A 23,955-nucleotide genomic window follows, 5' to 3' on the forward strand; every position below is an offset into this window, starting at 1 on the left:
AAGATCCCTCTAGGCCAGACTGCACTGCCTTCCTTGGACCAGCCCCTGATGGTGGTTGCAGCATCAATTAGCATCTGGCTGGTTTGTGTCAGTCTCCATTGTGTTACCTGCTGGGATCCCCGGCTCTGTCAGCACAGAAGGGCTCTGTGTGCCTGGAGGAGAGCCCACAGCCCTGCTGGGGCTGTGCCAGCCTCCCTCACTGAGCCAGCACCATGCCTGCTCTGGGAAAGCAGCTTGCCAAACTGAGTGTGAGATCAGTGGGGGTTTGTGATGTTGCTTTGTCACACTGAAGCAGGATGGCCTTCTCTCATCCTTCATGGCTGCCTGGGTGCCATGAGGAGGCTTTGCTTGGTCCTCAGATGGAGTCTCAAGGTGCCAGGTGAAGCAGGGGCCAGCACGCTGGCCAGCTTGGAACTCACAGGGAAGTTCACAGGGGCTGAAGGACTCCAACAAGAGCATATGGCCCAGTTTGTCTCTTGATTACCTCTTGAATACCTACTTCTCTCCTGAGTACCTTTATTTTGTTGATCAGAAATGACTGTCTGATCAAGTCTTTTGTAGCCATCTCCAGGCAGTTGTAGCTGCACATTTACTAGTTGAGTCCTGGTTCATCTAATGCAGGAAAGGACTCCTAACCCAGCACTGCCTGCTCTCGTTTGATGCCTTTGAGTATTTTCCATTTTCAAAGAGTGGGGCAGGGGTGGAGGAAAGCAAAAAGATCATGGGGAACTGACACAAAGTGCAAAGCTAGCACTGTCCTGGGGTAGCAGCTGGTAAGCAGGTGCTGCACACTGTATGTGAAACTGCATTGATGTACCTATACAACTTCTAGACCAGAAATGATTGTGCAAAACTATGTCAGGTGTCTGTACATCTTCTGTGCCTGGTTCTTCTTGATCTGGGATGAAGTATAAGGAACCAGATTGAGTTTGCTGGTGCTTGCCATGTAGCTATGTCTTAAAAATATCCAGTGTAAGGCCAAAAATATAAGGCAAACATTACTCCTCTGCCCTACATCACAAAGTGCTAGGTAGACTCCAGAAAAAAGAAGAAAAATTAAAAGAGTAACTGCACATCAATTTTATTTCTATAATACTTTTTCAAGAGAAATCAGTGAGATGGATAAATCAGTAAAGAACTGAACAAACAGAAATGTGTGAGGTAACTGGCCTATAAATGCATACATATGCATATATTCTGTGTGATCCTGATGTGGGGTGGATTTCATCTGATTCAGTGCATGAAATATTGACACAGACCCATATTTATTGCAATATTTACAATATTAAAAAAATCAGTGTAATATCTCAATATATTAATAACTTTTCTTTTTAACTAAAGGGATGAAAAGGGTAATCTCCCCTGTGATGATGTTGGCAGACATATAGTGGGGAAACCGGTTCATACAGGATCTGAATCTCCAAACTCATTTCTGGACCAAGAATATCGGAAACGCTTTAATGTGGTTGAAGAAGATGCAGTTTTGTACTGCTATGAGTATGAGAAAGGAAGAACAAGTGGTCCTGGGAGGAGAGAGAGCACACCGACATATGGTACAGCATTGATCTCATAAAGATAATCACCATTTGTTGATTTTAGGATTTTCATGCATCTGCTTTTGTTTTTAACCATGAAAATATTTCTGGTGGCCATTGATTTTGCTGAGAATTCAATACTACTTTAGTCTAATTTCAGACTAAGAGCTTATTCTGTTATAGGAAAGAAAAATACTTATTATGATAGGTAAGTCCAGTTTAAAACTGATGGGTTTTCTGAACATATATTTTGCTATCAGCTTAGTTTTCCAGACTATTTTTCAGTATCATTTTATTGAAAAAAGCATATACCAGAAGCTTATATTTTTTTACTAAAAATACAGAATGGAAATTTTCTCTCATTATAAGGGTAAGACTTCTTGAATAAGCTTTGGAATTCAGCTTTGGAAAAATTTTCTTAGGTATAATAACAATTAAACTCCTTCAGATTTACTAAGAGATGACATGCTGCTTTCATGCTGCACTGCTCTCTAAAACTCTATAATTTTTCTTTAGTCCCAGAACTGAAGTATGACTGATGGTAGTGGTCTTTTTTTGGTAATACTGTATTAACCTTCTATAACCTCCTATATTGCAAGTGATGGCTTTTTACATATAGCAGTTCCTCATTATTTGAGAGCATAGGTTGTTTAAGAAGCAATTTTGCATGTAAACATGCATGTGTATTTGTGTTACATCCACTTATTGGATTTTGGCTTATTTAGGATGAGAATTTAGGAACAATTTCTGTAAATTCTGTAAATATCAGGTAAGAGTTCTGATGCTCAAACCCTTGTACTCCAGCTTATTTTACCCTTGAAACTGCTGGAACTCTTCCTTTACCTTGTATGGTAACTTGTTTAGCTTTGGACTGGGAGAACTGGTTTTCTGTTGCCAAAAATAAATTGTACAGACACAGAGTTGTTAGTCTATAGAGGAAAATGAAGAGGAAATCTCATGTTTAAAAAAGGTGTTTTGACTACTATAGTATTAGCTGAGCACACTCTTGAATATTTTTTCAACCTACTTGATGTGATACTTCAACTTTAAAAGTGAGCACAAGCTGTATGTTAGAGTCATTGTAACAATCCTGTCATCATATCCCTTTGTGAAGAAAATAGATATAAATTATGAGGAAGCATAGATTTAGTACATCATGCAGCCAAGCCCCAGAATCACCTGGGAACCTTGATATAAATTGAAGTTGAGCTGTATAAAATATCCTCAGGACCTGGAGCAATTTTCTTGCACAACATGAAAGGTTGCATTTTCACAAAATTTTCTACACAAGTACACCATCCTGCTGAAAAATCTTCAGTATCCTTTTGATTTCCAAGTGTTTTCAAGTGTTTTCTAACCATGCCCATTCTGTGCACAGTAACTGCTAAGTTTTGAAAATGGATATATCAATTTTATTACTCCAGTATTTCAAATATTACAATTGGTGGCTGCAGTCAGTTCCATTAACAGAGATGTACTCACTGTTCCAGACATTAAATTTTAATACTGGTGGTTGAGAGTGAAGAACACGTATCTTCTTCAAGGACTGCTGAATCCATTATTTTGTTATAGGATAACTTTTTTGGCCTTTTTTTTCTGCTAGCAAAAAGATTCATAAAGACATGGATCAAAGACTCCACTGAAAATCAGTCATTATTTAACACATTTGTTTTACAGTCTTTTGATCTCATGTTTTTTCATGAATTCAAGTCCATTTTTAATGAATTGTCAAGTCCATTTTCATTTAAGTGTATTTTCTAAAAATATTACCATTTCACCATTAAATTTTAAAGTTTCCCACATAGTATTTATTAACATAAGGTTTGTGGGTAGGCATGACCTTAGGGTTTCACAGAAATCTGGAAAACGACAATAACACTTTATGGCTTATGGTCACCCATTAAAGAAGGTCAAAGAGAGTTCCCAGGCCTAGAGAAATAATTATTTTCAACATTAACATTAATTTTTGTGATGTGTCAACTTTTTTACAAAACTTTTCTCAGTTCTCCTACATGAAAGGTTAATAAGGCCCTCTGTAATTTCTTTATTGGAATTTTTTGACATTTTTTTGACAATGTTAGCAAAGATATTTCTCTTTCATGCTCTTACTGGCTTTGAGGTCTTCCATAGTTGCTGCTAATTGGCCTTGGAAAGCTTCTGTTCACTTACAAGATAAAAATTTTCCTGAGTGTCCTCCCAATGGAAAAGAGATTAGGGAATCCATAGGGGTATAAAAACAAGGTTGTTAGGAGAGGAAACAAGCAAATGAAACTTGAGTTTAAGGAAAGAAACAAATTTGATCATTGCAGTTTTAATGCCAGATACAAAAGCAGGAACTTGGAACAGCTGAAAGTTTTGCAGAAAATGTGTTGTTACTTTTGATAACAACCAGATTTTAACAATCAGTTTTGTAGTTTTTCTATTTTATTAAGTGTGCAGTTCCTATTAATAAGATGCTGTGTGTTTAGCCTCACAAAGAAAAGGTTTTACTTTCTAGAAGAAGAAACTGTTGAGAGCTGTTTCTGATCAAGTAAACATGAGCCGAATACATCCCCACTCAGGAAATTACTCTGTGCATTAAATCTCACCAACTTCAGATTGAATCAGACTTCAATATGTGTCCCTAAATAGGAAAATGAATGATAAGAGAAAAGTTTAAAATATATGTGGTTTTCCTGAGTAGTGAAGTATGTGTGACCTGATCCTGTGGTCTAAACAGAACATACAACTTTTTTTTTCAATTTTTTATTTTTTAAGATGCTAAGTTTTATCATTGTGCTGCCTGCATGGTGTTGGTGTGTTTTCCATGGATGCAGTACTTCAGCAGGGAAATGGACATGTTTGAATATTTGTTTTCATTATAAACATGTCTCTTTTTTGCAGTGTATCAAGGATTTAACCTCAAAAATGTGGAACAAGACTTTTGTGTAGGGATTTTCTACTAAAATAATTTACAGGACTTTTGAAGTTTTTACTTTAAGCTTTGCTACTTCTAAAATCAAACTATTTACTTGATTTTTTGATTTGTGACTGGTAGATTGCTTTAAAAAGAGCAAGGCCTGATCTTGTTGGGAAAACATTTTGTTTTCAGTATGTCAGATAATATGCCATGTGCTTTGCTTCTCTGTTTTCTTTCAGTATATTATTTGCCCACGCTTTGTTTCAATGCACTATTTAACTTGCTAAAGAATTCAGACCACTCTTAAGTGGCCCCACTAAGTTCCACAGCACACTGATTTTCAGCTATATATGTGCAATCCTTAAACAGAAATCATAGTTTACAGCATTTTTTAAAATCAATTCAGCATCTTCCAATCAAAATTTAAAAGATAGGATAGTCTTCAGCTATTCTTTTTATTGCTGTCTGAAGTCAAAGTGAATTTAGCAATAATAATGTACTTTGCTTTCTGTGGATGAAATGCTACAGAAGAAATTACATGTAGAGGTTTTCTACTTCCTTTCTCACTTAGTCACTGATGGATCTTGCAAACCCACCAGCAAATATGCTATTTGTGAAGGTACTTCAGTGATATGCACAAGTTTCTGTTACCAACAATTCCCATGTGCTTTAAAACAGTTCTCTCATGTGTGTGCCAAGGGCTTCCAGAATAAGAAATAGATTCTGCTCAGTGGAAACTGAAGTAATTTGAATGCGTTTGTCAGTGTCAGACGTCACTCCACTGATGATTTGGTAGGGCACTGGATTTATTTTCTAAACTTAAAAAAAAAATCCATTAAATACTTAGCTGCTTCTTTTCTGTTAAACAAAACAGAACTCCTGTCCTGACCTCTTGTTCAGAGGTAACGCTGGATCCTCTTTCATAAGCAACCCTGTAGAATAGCAGCTTAGCACATAATTTGTTCTTTCTTCTAAATAACCTTGGGTTAATGCTGCCTTATGGCGCATGATTTCAATTTTTTCCTCTGTTTCCAGGGAAGCTGAGGCCTATTTCTATGCCAGTAGAATACAACTGGGTGGGAGATTATGAAGACCCCAATAAAATTAAAAGAGATACTAGGAGAGGTAAGTAATCTGAACCTATAACTTATACAAGGTATTATGGATTTTACCTTACTTTAAGCTATGTATTTCAACATCATTTTGCTGCTTGCTTAACTATGTATGTTTGTGAACCTGTCTTGGTATTTTCTTTATTATATATGCCTAATTTTTTGCAGAGTCTATTTTAGGATTGAGGAAGTTGGTTGGAAAGCATTTTAGAGCAGAATGAGATTTACTTCAAAATCAAAGAGGATAAGATTCTTCTGGGTTATGAGGCTTGGATGCATAACTACATGTACAAAATTATGACCTCTGAGATTGCTGTTATTAGCCAGGAACAAGATGTTACAGTAATGATAGCTATTTCTGCAAAAATGTTAACTAAATATTCAGTAGGGATCAAAAAAGGAAACACTTAGGAATTATTAGGAAAAGAATACAAGACCAAATTTAGAAGCATTCTTATGCTGCCGTGTCAGTTCTTGCTCATGCTATGTGTGTGTGCAATTCCAGTCTCCTAATCTCTTAAGAAAAATACAGTTGAATTCAAGAAGGTTTAGGAGACAACAAAAATTAATCAGATGCCTGCATTGATTCCTAAACTGGGGTTAGTTACACAGGCTGGCCTTTATCAATTTGGGGAACTTGAGCAGGACGTAAAAAACATTTATAAAAGCTTGTGTGGAGTGAAGTAAGGAAACAGATTTGTCAGTGTTTGATCTGAAACAAGAGCAGAGAGTTCAAATATCTGTCAGTTGCTGGATAAAAAGAAAATGAGCTGGTGCAGTTCATGTTCAAGCTAAAGAACCTCTTGCCACAGGAGGTAGTGGGTACTAGAAGTTCACATTAATGCAAGGAAAGATAGACAGTTTTGTGAAAAAGAAATCTGAGGTTTCCTAAATTGACAGACTGCTTCTGGGTCAGCTACAAATTGCTACATGCTGGAAGCGTATTCAGGGAAAGTATTTATGATATGGTGAATGATCTCCAATGACTGTTCAGAGCAAATTACTTTAAAATGTGTGGTGCCACTAACTTTTGTATTAATTATGACTCCTGGTAAAAAAGTAGCAAAACCCCAAAAATTATCCTAAGTCCATCATCGCTCATTTTTTTAAAACTCCAAGACAAAATTTATTGATGTGCATCTTCTTTTATATATTTTCGCTTATTTAAAATATACCAGAAAACTGTAAGAGTCATAAATTTTCCCTACCAAAAGTTTGCTTTCTTACTATATCTGAACCAAAGAAGCATATGGGTTTTGTTAATGAAATAGTCCCAAAGAGTTAAAATTGGCAGTAGATCTTAGCAAGAATATTTCATGTTCTGGAAGCAGGATTTACATGCCTGTAACAGTTTACAATGGTGTTTTCCATTACCTTCCTTTCAACAGAAAATTCATTGCTTCGCTATATGAGCAATGAGAAAATAGGTCAAGAAGACTACATGTTTCAAAGGAATAGCAAAAAGGATACTGGGAAAAAGTCCAAAAAGAAGGGAGACAAGAGTAGTAGTCCAAGTCATTACTCACTGTTGCCTAGTTTACAAATGGAGTCATTGAGACAAGAAGTCATGGGCACACCTGGACCAGAAACTGCTTTGTACCATGTGAGTAAAAATAACATTAACAAAAGTCATTGCTCTGTGCTTGTGATAAGAGACAGTCTTGGTTTAATAGTGTTCTTCAAACCTTCTCTGGACTAATGCTGTTGCGCTGATTTATATTCTTCAGACAATAACTAGGTCTCAAAGAAATATTTTAGAATTCTTGATTTTGCTGTTAAAATTAAGGATGAACAGCATTGTTTTACTTCCTGAATTAGAAAATGGCACTTGGAAATGCAGTGTGGTATGTCTGCCTTGACTGCTGGTGGAAAGGGAAGCAGCAGCAGCAGTTTCCTGACTGGCTAGAAACCTTCTTCCCAGCATCTCCATCACTTTTCAATATGCTAAGTGTTGTCAGACAAGCCCTTTACTACAGGTACTTTGAAGGCCTGATAATGGCAGGAAAATTCGTGGGAGGTGTTTGTTTTCCTTTGAGGTAAGAGGAGCTCTACTGCATATAACTGTTTTTAACATACAGCCCTCAGGAATGCAAGTATAAATGTGAAGGTAGTGGTTCTGCTGAATGGGATGCAAAAGGAAAATTGCAGTAACTTCCTTCTTTTCAAGTGTGTCCAAAAAATGGAGTTAGAAGAGCACAACATATTTTAGATGTGATAAGACATTCACCTTATAGCACTTTCCATATATCAAGAGAATACTCATCTCTCAATGACATTTGTTTCTCAGTATGTTAAATTCCAGACACTATGCAGTAACAAAATATTTTATTTTAAGGTACCATCTTGTTATTTTTCTTTGGCTCCCTCTATCACATAGTAAGTCTAGTTTCCAAATTCTGTACAAAAACTAATGATGTACACAGGAACTGGCAGATTCTCAGAGCTCTGGTTTGGAAATTAATGAGCAGCAGCAAGCGTAGAATTGACAACAAGCATTTTTCATTTACTTTGGATATCCATCCACAAAACACTTGAAATATTACCAACCCAAATTCCACCAGTATCAGCTAATCTTTCTTGTGCATCATTACCATTGAAGGATCTCTCTCTGATATTTGAAAGTTTAGTTGGAGCTTATTCCTGTATAAAAATAAAGATTATCCATTCTTTAGAATACAAATCAGTATTGATCTGCTAGCTGGCTATGAATCAAAATGCATGAAGTAAACAGAAAAAGGAATCTTGGACTATTGATTTGTCCAAGAAATGGGAAATGGAAAGGAGCCCTTCACAAAGCATTTACAGCACTCTGCAGCTGAAAATTGCTGATGCTGCCTCTGGAAGCTGGCTGCTAACATGCAGTTCCAGAGTTTCTATTTAATGGTAGTGACACCCAAGTATTCTGGTGCATACATCTTTTGCCACATAGCAGAGTCAAAGATTTTGTAAAAAATTGGGCAGAACTTTTCTTCTAATCTTAAATAAACAGAGCAGTGAGCAAAGAATGGGGTAGTATGGATAACACACAAGGAACTCGTATTTGTTTGCAGTAAAATTTTATTAAGCTATAGATAACAAATCAGACAATGAAAACATACTTTATGCTCAAATTGCATCTTAAAGATCACTAGAAGAATGGCTGTCCTATACAATTTTTTTTTTACAATCAGCAGCTACCTAGTTTTTCCCAAAGATTTCAGATTATTTGTAAATGGAAGTCTCCTGATACGCAATAGTCAGGTGTAAAAGAGCTACCCTGATAGTAGAGAAAGAGCTGGAAATTTTTGTTTGGTTTGATCTGGGTGTTTTTTCAGAAGTCAATGTTTCCATCTTGCTAGAATATCAGGGGAAGAGAGAATACTCTGACTGTGCTGTGTATACCACAAGCCAGTAGATTTTCATAAAGAAAAGCCTCTACCCCGTGGCTTTAGCTGAATTTGAGCCTGTAGTGCCTCAATTGTTTGCATAAGGTCCCAGTGCTAAAGAACACTCCACCAGGCTTGTTAAGTAGCTCCCATCCCTCATTGCTCTTGTTAAGAGTATTCATCTGTTAGCCTGTGTTTACCTGGCTTCTATGTCCAACCATAGTTTTAAATGTACCATTATCCTCTGGATTTAAACATCTTTTGTAACCAAATTTATGCCTCAATATAGGATTTTACAGGTTATAATCAAATAATTTTGTAGACTCCTCTTGCTTGTTTGCAAGAGTTATAATGAGCTTCTTATGTTTTTCTTCAAAAATTGTTTTTCACATCCTTTTCTCATTTTCAAAATTCTTTCAAATCTTCATCTCTAATCCTAAACTATTTTAAGGATCCTTCCTAAAGTATGTATGCCAGCAGAGTACATAAATTTCCAGAAGCTGCATGGAAAGATTACATAACCATTCCTGTTCACTGCTTACCTATTTAAATGCTTAAAGGACTGATTCTTGATTTTAAGCATAGCCTTGGAATGAGAGTATGCTTGTTACTTGGTTTTAATTTTATTTTGTTCTGTAATGGTATTATTTCAAATCACTAGCTTTTATCTTGCATTCTTTGTTCTTAAATACAATAACCTTTTATATAGTTGGTCATTTGGAAACATGTAACTTCTTGTATGCTTGCTGAATAATCCATGTCTCTGAAGCAACCCTAAGTATGAAATATGTGAGAGTAAGGACTCTGGACTCTCAAACTGGGACCCCACGATTCCCAAGTCCTTAACAAAGGAGTGTTGAATCTCCAGGAATCTGGGGCCTAGTGTGGGGTTTCCTTGTTCTGAAATTATATTTTTAATGTGTGTATTCTGGGAAATAGAAAGCATGCATGTTTAATTTCTTCTTTTTCTTTTCTTCTATTTTCTTTTCCCTTTTTACTGAATTCCCTGGAGTAAAAGCCATGCTGCTCACTCAGCAGTCAGGTTTTGTGTCATTCACTGGTCTTTGATTCTGTTTTACCTTTGTTTAATGGTGCTTTCGTTCTTTTTTGACTCCATTGATATAAATGTTAAATAATTTTGGACTAAAATGCATCCCACTAGTTAATGATGAATTCCCTTTACAATTCCAGGCCTCTTTCCTTTTGGATTTCGCAGCTGTTGATGTGAGCAGGTTGATTACCTTTTTACTGTGAAGCTTTTCTACAGAAATGCAGCTTTTACAATTATGCTGACTTCAGCTCCTTCTGCTGCTTTTATGTATGTGTCTACAGAAAAGAAAAATCTTTGATCAGAAAACTACTGCTGAATTAAATTACCACAGCAGAAATGGTATTATTTTTTGTGCTGTAAACAAAGTGGATGGTGTTAAAAAATTACCATGGTAATGTAGAAGTGCCTGTTTAATATTTGCTAAAAGCTATTCTGTAAAATGCCAGCAGATTCAAATTGTTACATTCTAAAGTGATCACAAGATTGTGGCAGTCTAGCATTTTCTGACTGTCAGGATACTAAAATTTCATAAAATCACTGGTTTCAAAAGTTTTGTTTGTATTGTTGACCTGCCATTGCAACCAAAACTGTCTGGTCAAGGGTACATAGCAGTTGAAGCCTTGGAAAGTGAACAGGGTTTGCTTGTGTTGACTGAATGCAACCAGTGTGATAGCTGATACCATAGCAAGGCAAAAACTAATTTGTGTTGTGTCTGTGAACTGAACATCTCTTGTATCCTCTTCTGGTGTTTCTGAATCCTCATATATAAATTTTCTGCCCTGCTTTTTTTTTTCCCATCCTAGAAATTGTTTTCATTGTTTTGTTGATTTCTAGACAAGTTTTTGTTCTTGCATTTTATTTTTCTTCCTCAGTATTGTAAAAGAAACCAACACAGAGTGTTAATATTTTTATTAAGCTGAGGCAAACTGTTTGAGCTGTTGCTAATCTGATGTGCAAGCAGATGTTCAATGTGATTTATTTCTGTAGGTAGAAAACAGTGCATTTTGTCTTGAACTTTTGGGGCACAAGAGATGAAAACTCTGCCATATTGTAGTTTCTCAAGTCCATTATGTTTTCTGTAAAGGAATTTTCTTGGTGTGTTGTGCTTTGTTTTTATTGAAGGAAAATAATGTGTTATTTAGGAGGGAGATAGAGTAATGGATCAAAAGAAGTTCAATGTCAGGTTAATAATAATCAGTTAATAATAACTTAATAATAATAACTTTGTAACTGGATCAAAACAACTTTCTCTTAGCCTAGAAGCAGCATTGCAATGTGAAGAAAAGCTTACAGGCTATTTTTTGTGATAGTAACCAAGATTGCTTTTCCTTGCATAACTCCCTGCTATATACAATAGGTTGTAACCTACACAGATAAACTTTATTATTGACCTTGTTTCTTCTCCCTTCCTGCCTCCCATTATTCCTCTGCCTTTTCCAGTGCATGTGTGCTCACTTGTTCATGTCTTCTTAGCAATACAGAGTGGCTCGCTTGTTGTAGGAAAAGTGACAGAAAAATAACAGCTTCTCACTGTGCTGTGATCACCAGACTATTTTAAATTGTTTAATTAATAGTGGAGTTTTCTTAATTATTTTATTTGCATTTGAAAATAAGGGAAGTTTAATAGCAAAATGTGCCACTTGAAGTTCATACATCTGGAACAGTTGAGGGGATAAATCTAGGTTTTGTACCACTGGGATTTCGCTAAATTTACATGTGTAGATATGTACACATGCACTATCATTAATGTTCCAGTTCTAGTTTTAATAAGGGAGAAATAAAATAAAAGCTATCAGCTGGAGTTGTGCCGCAAATTGAATTAAGCTGGTGCAAGTTTGGCAAAATTCTTCTTTTTTTCCACTTTAGCAATGTCTAACCATCCATGTGGTTGAAATGCAGCCTGGTGACTCTTAATCACGTAATTAAGGGCAATATTTGCTGCAAGAGCACCCACAGAGAGCCAGGCAGTCTCCTTCCTCCTCCGCCAGTGAGGCAGCAAGGACCAGGGTGTGAGCAGGGCTCGGGCTGAGCTGTTGCTCCCTCCAGTCCTCCCAAGGACCTGTGCCAGGTCAGCTCCTCCTTGGTTCTCTCTGCAGAGCTGCTGGGGCAGCATCACCTGGCCAGGCAAGGCTCAGCTGGCTGCAGCAGTGATCTCGTTGAGAATACCTCAAGTGACGATTTGGTTAGGGACCTATTGCAAAAGTTGGTCTTTACCTAATAATATAAATTGGAAAGGAGACAGTAACTTTTAGCCAAAATAACTGCTGCTTAAATCATGCGTATTTCCGGGTGTTTCTTGCCTCCTACAGACCCTTCCAGAAAAAATACAGGAAAATGCTTTATAACAGTTGAATTCAAAATGCATATATTTAGGTGCTGTTAATACAGAGAAGAATTCACCAAAAAACTCATGATTTTGAAAACTTCAGGTCTAACTCTACTTAAGTGGTTGATTTTCCCTTACTTCTCCTGTTCCTCTCTGCAGAAAGGCTGAAAGGAAGTAAAAAGTAAAGATACTTCAACTACATAGTTTTGGTGAAAATTCTTGAATCAAATGTGCATGTATTTATAAAACCTTTAATCGTAGTACCCAATAACTAGCATTTTAAAAAGTGCAGAACATGTACATACAGTTTCCTAATAAACTTATGCGCAAAATACCCATCAACATATTGCAAAAGTCTTCTTTATAAAAATGGCATCTAAAAAACGTTTAATGGTGCGGAATGATTTGCTATAAAAAAAGCCCTAACAAAACTACCCCACTGAAAAACTAGCAGTTTCCTATAATTGTAAATATCACAGTATTTAAAGAAATTCTGTTCAGTTAATTTTTTTGTAATGGATATTTGTAAATAAACAAAAAATTTGTAGAGAACAAATTAAAAATCAGTTGCACAGATTTTAGGTAGGTGTCTGAAATTTTGAATGTCATTGCACTGTTAACAACAGATGGAGTTGGTGTTTTTTTCTTAAAAATTTTCTTCTTAAAAATGTCTAGAGTCCAACTATGGCAAGTTGGACTAAATAACAAGGTTCCCGTTTTCTTTTTCTCCTCCCTATTTTCACAATAGTCTATAGTTAGACATGTAATTGTTATAGAATAAAAATCTAGCAGTTGTTATCAAAGGGTTTAATCTAAGTGCATAGTTAAAAATATTTTCCAATAGAATCTCCATACATTTGTTAATTATTAAAATTTTCTGTGGTTTTCATCTTCATTTAAATATATGTATTAAAATAATATTGAAACTGGCAGATAGATTACAGATTTATGTGTTTTAATTATATGCAAAGGAAATCTTAAACTCTTTTTTGGAAATGTAAGAATTATGTAATACAAAAAAATTATAGTTGTGTTCCAGTTAAAAACCATTGGCATTTTTATATTCCCAGCTAAGAAAGTGCACTGGATTTCAAGTAACTGTCCAGAAATTAAATAAACATAATAAACTGTTTTAGAAATAGTTGTGAAAAATTTCAGTCTCTAATTAGCGCAGTAAGAAATTATCTTTAAAATAATTTCTTCACTGCTTTGTTGCAGGTTAGCCCTTTACAGTCTAAATATAATTGTGCACACTCTAGCTTTTACTGTAAAGGCAGGAAAATACAAGTCTTTACCAAAAGAGGTACATACACTGTTAAAATTTCACAAGTGAAAAAACTGTAATTTCTGATGATGTCTACATGTTTCAAAGACAGCTGTCTCAGCCTGGACTGCCAGGAAGCTCCTGGGCACCTCAGCAGGAGAGTCCAACACTCTGAGCTGCTGTGGTGCCCGAGTTTCTCCTCAAGTACTTCATGTTCATGAAGCTCCAGCAGAGCTTGGCTGGTAAAAGCTAAAAACACCTGGATATCCTCTCTGGAGGTACTGGAGCATTTAACATATTTACATCTTTCTACCCTGGGTTATACTGGTCACATCCCAGCTTTGTTTTTATAGCCTTAGGGGATTGTTTGTCTTGTTCTAGGACTTCAGCTCCTTGCTGCCTTTTCCATCAGTGAGCATGTAATGAGGAAATAAGGCTGTGATGGTAACCAGGTCCACATGTCTGGAAATGGAAGGAATCTCTGCATTGCAGTAGAAACTGAGCTGAAAAGGCTTATGAAGTTATAGAATAATCTGATTTGAAGTTACTTTAAAAGCCTCAAAGTCTATTCAAAGGCAAAAGTGCTAGTAAAATGTTTCATATAATGCAATGCAGAGAAGCAAATTTAGTTGTGCTATGAAGACATCATGAGCTTCTATCCATTTCTCATCAGCCTAATTTGTGGTTCAGGTATAGATTTGCTCTGAGAGACATGTAGAAAGAACAATGCTGAAGAAATTAAGGGAACAGAAGGAAAAGGGAAAGAAACATAATAGGAAATTTTTACCTATTGCCTTCATGAGGCCGTGGGTAACACCATCATGTCCCACAGCCACATTGGCCATGGGCAGCTTTGAATGCCTACCCATGGGCACATGTGGGGTTTCTTTCAGTTGGATACTTGTGGGTTTGTATGTTTGATTCAGACAGGAGAGCAGCATGTTTCACTCACATTCTCAAGTTGGAATAGTGGTTCCAGGACTTGGCCAGCTTCTACATGCCCAAAAGAAACCATCTAAACAATATTGTATGTTTCCTTTTAATTGAATGCAGCACTTCACAAATGTAACGGACACAAAATAAGTGATAAAAATGGTATTCATGTTGTTAAAATCTGTATAGAAATGTCATCTAGGTCATAAGTGAACTGTGTAGCATATAAAACAAATAATACAGTGAAACAGTTAACCAATAAACAAAATATGCCTTTCTTGTGACAGTTGGAATATGATTGGCATAGCCATTAAATTGTTGTGGTCAAGGGTAATTTTTGCTATTCCCTCTGAGTTTGGTAAAAATATGGTTCAAAATAAATCTATATTTCTGAGAGAAAAAGCAAGAGAGAAACAGCATATAAATTCCTTGCTAATGGAAGATGGCTTTATATTATTTTTAGACTAGTGCAAGCAACAGAGAGGAATAGAAGGGCCTCCAGGTCTAGTCCTCTGCTATTACAGTTAATCTCTTTCATGTAATCCTATTCAGATCTGTATCAAATTACACATTCAAATAGGGTATGAATTACCTGTTACTAATGATGGGACCTGTTACTAATGATAAAGGTGATAAACTGGTTGAATGGGTAGCCAGTTGTCCTAATTCCAAGTAAAATGTTGGGCAGAGGGGAGCAAAGATGTCAGCAAGAGAAAGTAATCTAATGAATTTGCTGCAAAAAAAAAAAAAAAAAAAACAAAACCCAAATGCCTCAGAAACCAGCATAAATTGCATAGGATGATAGGATAATTTGGTCTGGGAGCAACCTCAAGAGGTTCTTTGGCTCAAAGCAAGGCAAGCTCTGAGGTAAGACAAGGCTTCTCAGGGTTTTGCCAGCTGGGTGTTGAGCACCCCTGAGATGGAGACCGAATGAACTCCTGGCCAACCTGCAGCACTGCTTGTCTGCCCCATGGCAGAAAAGTTGGAGATGACAGCAAAACAGGTGTTTTGGCAATAGCTGAGAGTATAGCAACTTGCTCAAATTTAAGGGATAGTTTCTGTTGTTTCATTGCTGCTTAGCTAAAATCATCTTGGGAATGTGCCTCAGTTATCTCACATCTGTTTTCCCAGTTCTAGACTCTCAGTCCTTTGAACTCAAGACTGAAGAGAGTAGATGTGCATATGCAGCTTTTATATTTGAGTTCTGTTTAAGCATGTGTTGTGAAACAGTAATACTTAGTCTCCTTGGGAGGGAGTGCTAAATTCTTTTAATTATATGGAATAATGTCTGCATTGTTCTTGAGGTATATTATTCCTGTCACAGATTAGAGAATATTTTCACATCTGCATTGTTTCATTTTGAAAGAAATAGTTAATACCATTAATTTGCTCTTATTGGGGAAGTGGTTGTCCAAATGAAATTTGAAGGTATTGAATATGGGGGATTTTACATCTAATTCTATATACTTTCTGATCGTAACTGAAATCCAAAGTTAATTATTGCTGCAAAGCAAAATCCCCTAGAGATGAGGTAAGATTGGTTTATGGGCATCATGAAGCACAGTGGGGGTCTTTTGTGGAAAATTTTTGTTTAAACTTTCTCTATTACCTTCTTTTACATTGTGACCATAAGGGGGAAAATTAGCATGTCGTAATTTCTTTCCATGACAACGCTGGGAAATTTTTAAAAATGAGAGAGTTACTGTAAAGGTAATCTAGTCCAGCTCTGCCAGTCTAGCATAGTATAGAATTGTCAGAAAATTTAATTTTATATGGTCCAGAGATGTAGATCTATACACTAATAAATCTCTCGGCTCAGAACATTTCCTAATTTCCTTTCACATCCCTATTCTGTATTTTTTTCTGTTATCTATTTCATAGAATCGTTCCTGATTGTATCCTGCTTTTATTACCTGATAGAGAGCCATTGCCTTTGCAGGTATTATTTGTTTGTACATCAGTTACCTACATTCCCTGTAGCTGGTACAATCACAGTAACACAGTTTTATATTTTATTAATGTCAAATAAGTGATTTAGGCTCTTGGTTATTCCACTTTGATAAAGAAGAGATGAAGTTCAGCACACTGTGGCAGAGAAGCTTATATCAGGTATTGCACAGAGGGGACTCAGCCTGAGTTACCACTGCAATATGCTGGGGATTGTCACATCCAGGGGAACTTCGATCCGGGGCCTGCCTTCTCCACTGGTTCTTCTCTGTTCTCCTTTCTGCACAAGGGGGATACCAGGACTATGGAAGCGTTTAACCAAGGACAATGGCTGGCATGAGTCATGCAATTTGGCATTCTAAAAAACTTGTACTGAGTGGTGGAAATGTTATTTGAATTTAATGGTGCACATATGCCTGTTTCAGAGTGCCATTTTATCAAAATGCTTTGACAAAGAGCTCCATTGTTTCTGAACAAGGGATTTTTTCCAAGTAGTGGTTTTGACTCCACAGGAGTCTCTGCCCCATTCCTCTGCCCCACTTACACAGTGGTGGTCCCTTGAGCCTGCTGCTAACACACAATCTGGGAGATTGTATGGTTCCACCTGGGAGGAAAGTGGCTCTTTGCAGCACTGCAGCTCCTGAACTGAAGCTGTTTTATCGGGTGTTTCTGTTTTGCTGGAGAGAAGTGCTTGTTGCTTAGCGCCTGATCCCTGAGTCAGCCAATCCATCTCTGCTACTGTGCTGTGGAGGAAAAAGCAACCTGGTATTTTTCATAAAGCAATAACTGCTTTTGTCCACTTCTCAAGTATATCCCTTTGCTTTCAGATTAACCCAAGTAGATAGCATTTCCAACACTACAGAATTCTGGCTTTAGAATGATGTATAAAACTTTTTTAAGCTGGTTTGTGCCCATAAGTTCACCACGGCCAGCTCAGAATTAAAAAAAAAAACTAATGTTATCTTTCCCCACCTTCTGCAAATGCCTGCTTCATCTTATGCTTAGAGGAAATTTTACTGAATTCCAGCAAGTAATGAGACTTTTATCCTGCAATGAGCTGTTCTTTTTCTGCCTTAATTCATAAGGGCAATAGAAGTGGTTGGTATGAATTTTAATAGAATGTGTAATTCCTGATGTACAGAAACTCTTTCCTTCTTTTCCTCCTGAAAACTTTCCCTCTGTTGAAATCCAGAAGGAGTTTTCTGTTTCTTTCCCCGAAGCATATTATGTCCAAGTGCTAACAGAGAATAACTTGCAATAGTGTATCTTCCTTAAAGCAGAAATCTGTTTTCTCAGACCATCCTACATCCTCTGCACTTTTTCCTGTCACACAATCAGAAAGAGTATGAAAGAGATCATGCTGAGGGGTACAGTCAGAAGTGTTGCTCACTCCTCCTGCAGGAGGAGGTGTGTTTGTCACCATAAGCATGCACCAAGGTGTTGTAAGGGGACATGGGACTTTTACTCTAGGCTAATGATTTTTCCTTTGCAAAGACCATGGGCTTGGTGGAAGATGCTGTTAACGCCCCAGGGGTGACTTGTGTTTTATAGCAGTTTGTTTTCTTCTGAGAAGGTCCAAGATTGGCTCCATGTTGTGCCACAGACCACCTCTCTAATCCAATAAGAGATCAATAATAAGTTTCTTAAATCTGCTTGGATTGTCTTGCTATCTTTAGTCTTGCTAGTTTTAATGTTTAAATAAGCATACAAGGAAAATCTACCTTCCCTATGAATAACACAGACATTTTCTAAGCAAAACAGGATTTTTCCTGAAGGAAATTGCAAAGTGTGGTGTCTAGTGGAGGGGCATAGCAGCAGGGCACAAGTATCCACGAGGTCTTTGGGGTGACTTGTCTCAGACACACTGTGAAAGGACAAAAAGGCAATGGTCAAAAATTGAAATACAGGAAATTCCATATAAACATAAGAAAAAGGTACTTTTACTGTGAAGATGGCTTAACTGGAGCAGGTTGTCTGTGGAGTTTGTGGAGTCTCCATCTTGGAGATACTAAAAACATATCTGGCCACAGCCTTTTGTGCTTTGAGCAAGAAGGCTGGATGAAATGATCTCCAGGGCTAATTTCCCACCTCAGTTGTTTTGTGTTTTTTCTGACTGGTCCATTCTCCTCAGTAAGAGGTTAAACTGTGAACTGTTGGGGAGTAAAAATCCAAATGAAGGGTTAAATACTGTTCTGTAACAGGTGGTAGTTTAGTTTCTATTTTCCTTCTTAAATTGGTGCACTTGAAACACACAGTGATAGAGCAACTGATGCATCTTGGACTTTGGCCATTAAAGGATACATACAGTTTTTGAATCCTCCCTTTCCCTCCTAGATTTCTCACTGTCAATAGAAAGTAGTGTGGGAGGTACCAAAATTGCATGTTTTAAAGCAGATGTAGAGCAGAAGAATGATCAAAGAATAAATTATTCTAATGAGCAACACTTGTTTAGTTTAACTTTTTATTCTCATTTGCTTCAGGCAGCTGTGACACCGCTACAGTCTTGTTATGTCAGTCAAAAAGACTGGGGGAATATGAGAACTCTCATTTAATGTTGTCCAGGAGTTTTATGGCTTTGGTATTTCAGTTAAAGAGACCTGTGGCTTAATGACTAAGAAGGAAAGTCTTTCCTGGTGGTGGAAAGCAGCACCACTGTATATTATTTTTCCAAATAGCCTGAAAATTTAAAACATAATTTTATTTTTGCATTTTTGCATAATTTTTTCATATTTTTTGCATATTTTTGCATAATTTTATTTTTGTTCAAAATATTTTTACTAGCTTCTGCATCTCCTGAGTTGTATCCAGAGACTGTAATATTTGCAACAGAGCCCCTCCCCCCACCAAATGATAAGAAAACATTTAGAAATGGGAGAATGAATAAGAATCCCTGAGCAGAAAAGCTGTGCTTGCTATCACATTTCAGACAATCGTAGTTCTGCCCTTAGCCTAGTCTTCTTGGATAAGCAGACATAGGAGCAATTGTATGAAAATACACATCTTTTATATTATCAACCCTTATAGACTATATGATAAGGGGACCATTCTACACAGCTCATATAGCCATTGCTCACCTCAGAGGCACATAAAAAGTTGGCAGCTTCATGATCTCAGCCTACCTTTTTTTTTGCAGTAAAAGACTCTTAAGGCACATACATACCATATCTTTCTCCTTGTGGTCATTAACAAAATGCAAGAATGGATATTTGCTGCTCATTGCAGGAGGTTTCAAACTTTCTAATCTGACAGAGGTCTTCCTTCATCATGTCTTTCTAACACAGTCATTGAAAACTTTATTTTCCACAAATATTCATTAAAATAATTAGAACTGTCTGCTAGAGGGTCTTAATGGAGACTAAACAAGATGGTAAACAAAAAAGATTTTGGCAAAATCCTGTGTTGTGAGTATCCTTAAGCATGAGACGTTAATACCGATGAGAAGTGTGGCATTGTACCTAAATAGGTTTGCATTTTCCCCCTTTTAGCTCTGAAATTTTGGATCTCAACACACCAAATGAAGAGAAATGTGTATGTGGTATATCAAAATGCAAATAGAACATTGACAATGTTCTCAAAGCATTGAGAACAATCTCTCAAAGTGGGAGATCAATGATACGATTGGCAGAACCAGCTTTCATTTTTTCCTAGACACTGGCTTTTCCAACTGCAGCAGAAAGTTCCAGTAATCAGATGTGTTACAAGCTACCCTGCTGAAACTAGAGAAAGCTATTTTACAGTGACAGAGGGGAAGTGCCTGCCTGTAAACAGTTCCTTAGTGTCTAAACTTACACCTTGAGAAATATTGGATTTGACCCAAGCTCTAAATAAAGCTATAAAGATATGTACCATTTTTCATTCCAATCAGACTGAGCTCAGATTTGGGTAGAAGGATTGGATATTTTTTTTTCCATTACTTGGTTCTCTCTTCCAGCTTTTTTAAAATGATTGAGTGAAAAATCTCTGAAGAATAGTGGAGAAACAAAAAAACCCTTGAATGAGAATTTTAGGTGCTGTCCAATAAGGTACTTGTTGCTATGGTCATTCTTCAGAGAATCTTCAGTTGTGGTCTTTTTTTGGTACAAATTGTGTAACCATGAAGAAGTTTATATAACTATCAGAATATGTTTATTTTTTGGACGTGGATGTAACATTCTGTTGATCACACCTATCTAATTTATATTAGATATTAGGAGCAGCTTAACCTCAAATCTTTAGACCCCTTCCTCAGACTCTTGAAGTTTGTCAAAATAACTTATCTTCTCAAATTTATCATTTTGATAACCAGTCTGCTTTTTTTCTACTTTTATTTGAGCTATCAACTGGACTATAAGTTTTCTAATCATCATAACAGTTTTAGCAAACATTCTCCTCTTCTGATAGCAGTTTCACTCCAACTTAATATTAGTATTGAAAGATCAGTTTATTAAGTTTCCTATTTGGCATAAAACAAATTCATTGAAACTTAAATAATTACACACTTTCATTTAAATACATTTTTTCCAAATAGAGAGCTATGAAATTACTACAAAATAAACAAATATCAAATAAATTTTCAGGCCTCTGAACATTAGTGACTAACTTTCAATCTTGTTTCCCTTCTGAGCAAATACAGAGCAGTCACAGGACTAACCAATAATAAATACTTTCTCCCAGAAGAGAAACCTGAATATCTCTGAGAATGAGACAGAAACATGATAGTCTCATTTCTTGAAAATGTTGTGTTACAAAGATGCTGATGTGTGATTGTGTGCACACAGATAGTATTGATTAGACCACCTGTACAGGATTATTTTCTTGCTAAAGAGCAAGTACAATTACAGGCCAGTGGTGATCTCTTTGGTTAGTATGAGCCTACACCTGCAAGTTTTTTACAATGCAGCTGCATTGCTGTGTAAAGGGCTTGCCCTGGGGCAGGTTGCTCTTTACAGGTGTGCAGTCTGCTGGCCTTTTGGAACTCTGTCAATCATTTTGAAGACTGTTAGAGTAAATGCAACCCACACAGCAAGTTTGGTAATGAACTTGCAGGAAGAGAGGGACTGATAAGGCTCTTCCCTGCCCAATTAAATCTCCATTGGGTATTGGAATTTGCAGCTTTGAAGACTGTTAGAGTAAATGCAACCCACACAGCAAGTTTGGTAATGAACACTTGCAGGAAGAGAGGGACTGATAAGGCTCTTCCCTGCCCAATTAAATCTCCATTGGGTATTGGAATTTGCAGCTAGGTAGGGCTAGAGGCATGCTAGAACATTTGTAAGAAAAACCAAACAGACAAAAACCAAACAAAAAACTTCACCCAAAAACCCCACAAAAACTTAAACACCAAACCAGAAACAGAAAAAACCCTTTAATAAATGGGCTCTTAAAATACTTGTTCTTTGAGGCTGCTAATAGGAAAGGCAGACTTTATATATATGTTAAATGTTTCTTTTATATTCTCCTCAGAGCTGCACTTGTCGATAATCTAGATGTATTATTAAACAGAGAAAGCTCAAAGATCACACATTACAGGAGAAAATCATTGTGTCTAAAAAACACACTGAGTCTCAGTGTATTCAGAGGGGTTTTGATGTATGTTAAACATCAATTGACACCTTGCTTTTGGGTAATGAAAAGTTATTCTAGTTGTATTTTGGAGACTAGAAAGCATATAATTCAGAATATTATTAAACAGTTTGAAATTTTCTTCAGGAGTGCCAATTTCCACTTGTCTTAAGGTACTCATCTATTTCATCTTTTTAGTGTCTGTACTGTTTCAATTTTACTCATTATTTTGAGTTAATAACTACTTTCTTTAATATGGAATGCTGTTTTCTATTTCATTTCATGCTTGCCCTCAGAATTAGTAGAAGAGATGGATTCTTGGAAACTGGGAAAAGATATTTATGAAAGCAGTTACTCAAAGCTCAAGGTGTATCAGAATCAAAATGCAGTGAACATACATTGAATCTGGCTTTGTGGGCGAGTGATTAAACACTGTGTTACAGCGAGTTTGTATTAATACAACTAAATTTCTTGCTTTGGTGTAAATCCATGGATTTAGGGTTCATGGAATTCAGAAGTAGTAGTTACATTATTTCCATATTTGCCACATCACAGAACTAAGCTGCAAAAGGGGAAACATTATGGTGGCCAACAGTTGCTTAAAGAAGCTCTTTGGAGATAGTTTATCTAGGCTAGATATGACTCAGAACAGGATCCAGTATTGGCTTCAAAGCAAGCCTTGCTCTGATCAGGAGGAAGGACATGATCTCCTGAAACTGCTGAGAAAACGGCTCTAAGCATTATCTTCCAACTGCAGAGGCTGTAGATTGTGTTCAGTGAGTTCCTAAAAAAGCAACAAAAGAAGTGTTGTAAAGCATTTTTAGATTTCATCCTCACTCTTTTGTTTTTGTTGTTGTTGTTCTCTAATTACATATTTTATATTACATATACATTTTCTTAAGTAAAAAGATAGTGCTGTTTTTTGCAAAGGGTCAACTAACTTGAAGCCTGAAGTCTATGTAAAATAATCTGAAGTGTTAGTTAAACTCACTGCAGTTTAAATAGTTCCCAGGAACTTCTCTCACTTGTAGAATTTGCCCTTAATTATGATTTAATTCAATGAGCTAATTTAGAATAATAGCTGAATTTAATAAAACCTTTCTATTTTGCAATATAACATAATGTATGGGAAAATGGTTAGACATGTAAATTATATGCTTTCTTCCTGTTAAAAACTGATACCCTTTCATTACCCTTTCTTCCCAAAAACTGACTCAGAAGTAAAAAGGTGTGAACTGAGGTTTGCAAGTTCAATTTACAGACAAAACATCTAAAGAGAAGGCTTTTCATATGTTCTCACCTGCTCTCAGAATTACTTGTGAGAAAATGGAGCAGAGATTTTCTGTTTCGACACTGTGAAAATAATAGTGCAGAGAAGTCAAACAGCAGAATGAAATTGTCTGAGTTGTGAACTGAGAAGGGCTAAAGTTTTGGATTTGTATGTGTGTGTATTTTTTCATCCACTTTGAATTAAGTAAGATTTTCAGAGGGAGTTACACAATTCTGCTCAGCCACTCTGTTATTCCTGGGTCATTAAGATCTCTTCTAGTCCTTCGCAGGTTGAAATATTTCGTGTGATGTAAGTGGGATGGGTGTTGCTGTCATGGTTTGTTGAGAGCTGGTGCTGATTTAATTGGTACCAGTAGCAGAAGAAAAAGGACAAGAGCCAGGAAATGAAAATGAATGGGATCCTTTCTTTACCTCCCAGTGGAGGCCTACTCTGACCCACTGAGGTAGCAATGTAGTGGAGTAAACCCAGATATGGTCTCCAAGGAATTAGCACATCTAGTAAGTCAGTTAAATTTTTTAATTACACTTAATTATTGTCTTGCTAATAATTTTTCCCAATAGGCATGTTAGTTTTTGCTGCACAAAAATCTCTCAGCGGTGAGGCAAGAGATCCCTTTGAAGCTGAATCTGCTGCACATGAGCTCAGGGGTGTGGGAAGCAGGGAGGAGAAAATTTCAACAGTCATTGAAGTT

The 23,955-nt window shown here is 36.6% G+C and overlaps 1 protein-coding gene across 8 annotated transcripts in view; it reads left to right on the forward strand.

Moving 5' to 3' along the window:
* CNKSR2 (connector enhancer of kinase suppressor of Ras 2) overlaps window positions 1–23,955 on the forward strand; it is a 206,079-nt gene that overhangs the window by 122,294 nt on the left and 59,830 nt on the right. For all 8 annotated transcript variants that reach the window (XM_077781642.2, XM_085559605.1, XM_077781641.2 and 5 more), the window contains 3 exons: window positions 1,342–1,553; window positions 5,470–5,559; window positions 6,935–7,149. In XM_077781642.2, coding sequence (XP_077637768.2) covers window positions 1,342–1,553; window positions 5,470–5,559; window positions 6,935–7,149 — 517 coding nt within the window. The remainder of the gene's footprint in view (window positions 1–1,341; window positions 1,554–5,469; window positions 5,560–6,934; window positions 7,150–23,955) is intronic.

The sequence above is a fragment of the Lonchura striata genome, chromosome 1 (assembly GCF_050655825.1).
Source record: "Lonchura striata isolate lonStrDom1 chromosome 1, ASM5065582v1, whole genome shotgun sequence".
NCBI lineage: Eukaryota > Metazoa > Chordata > Aves > Passeriformes > Estrildidae > Lonchura > Lonchura striata.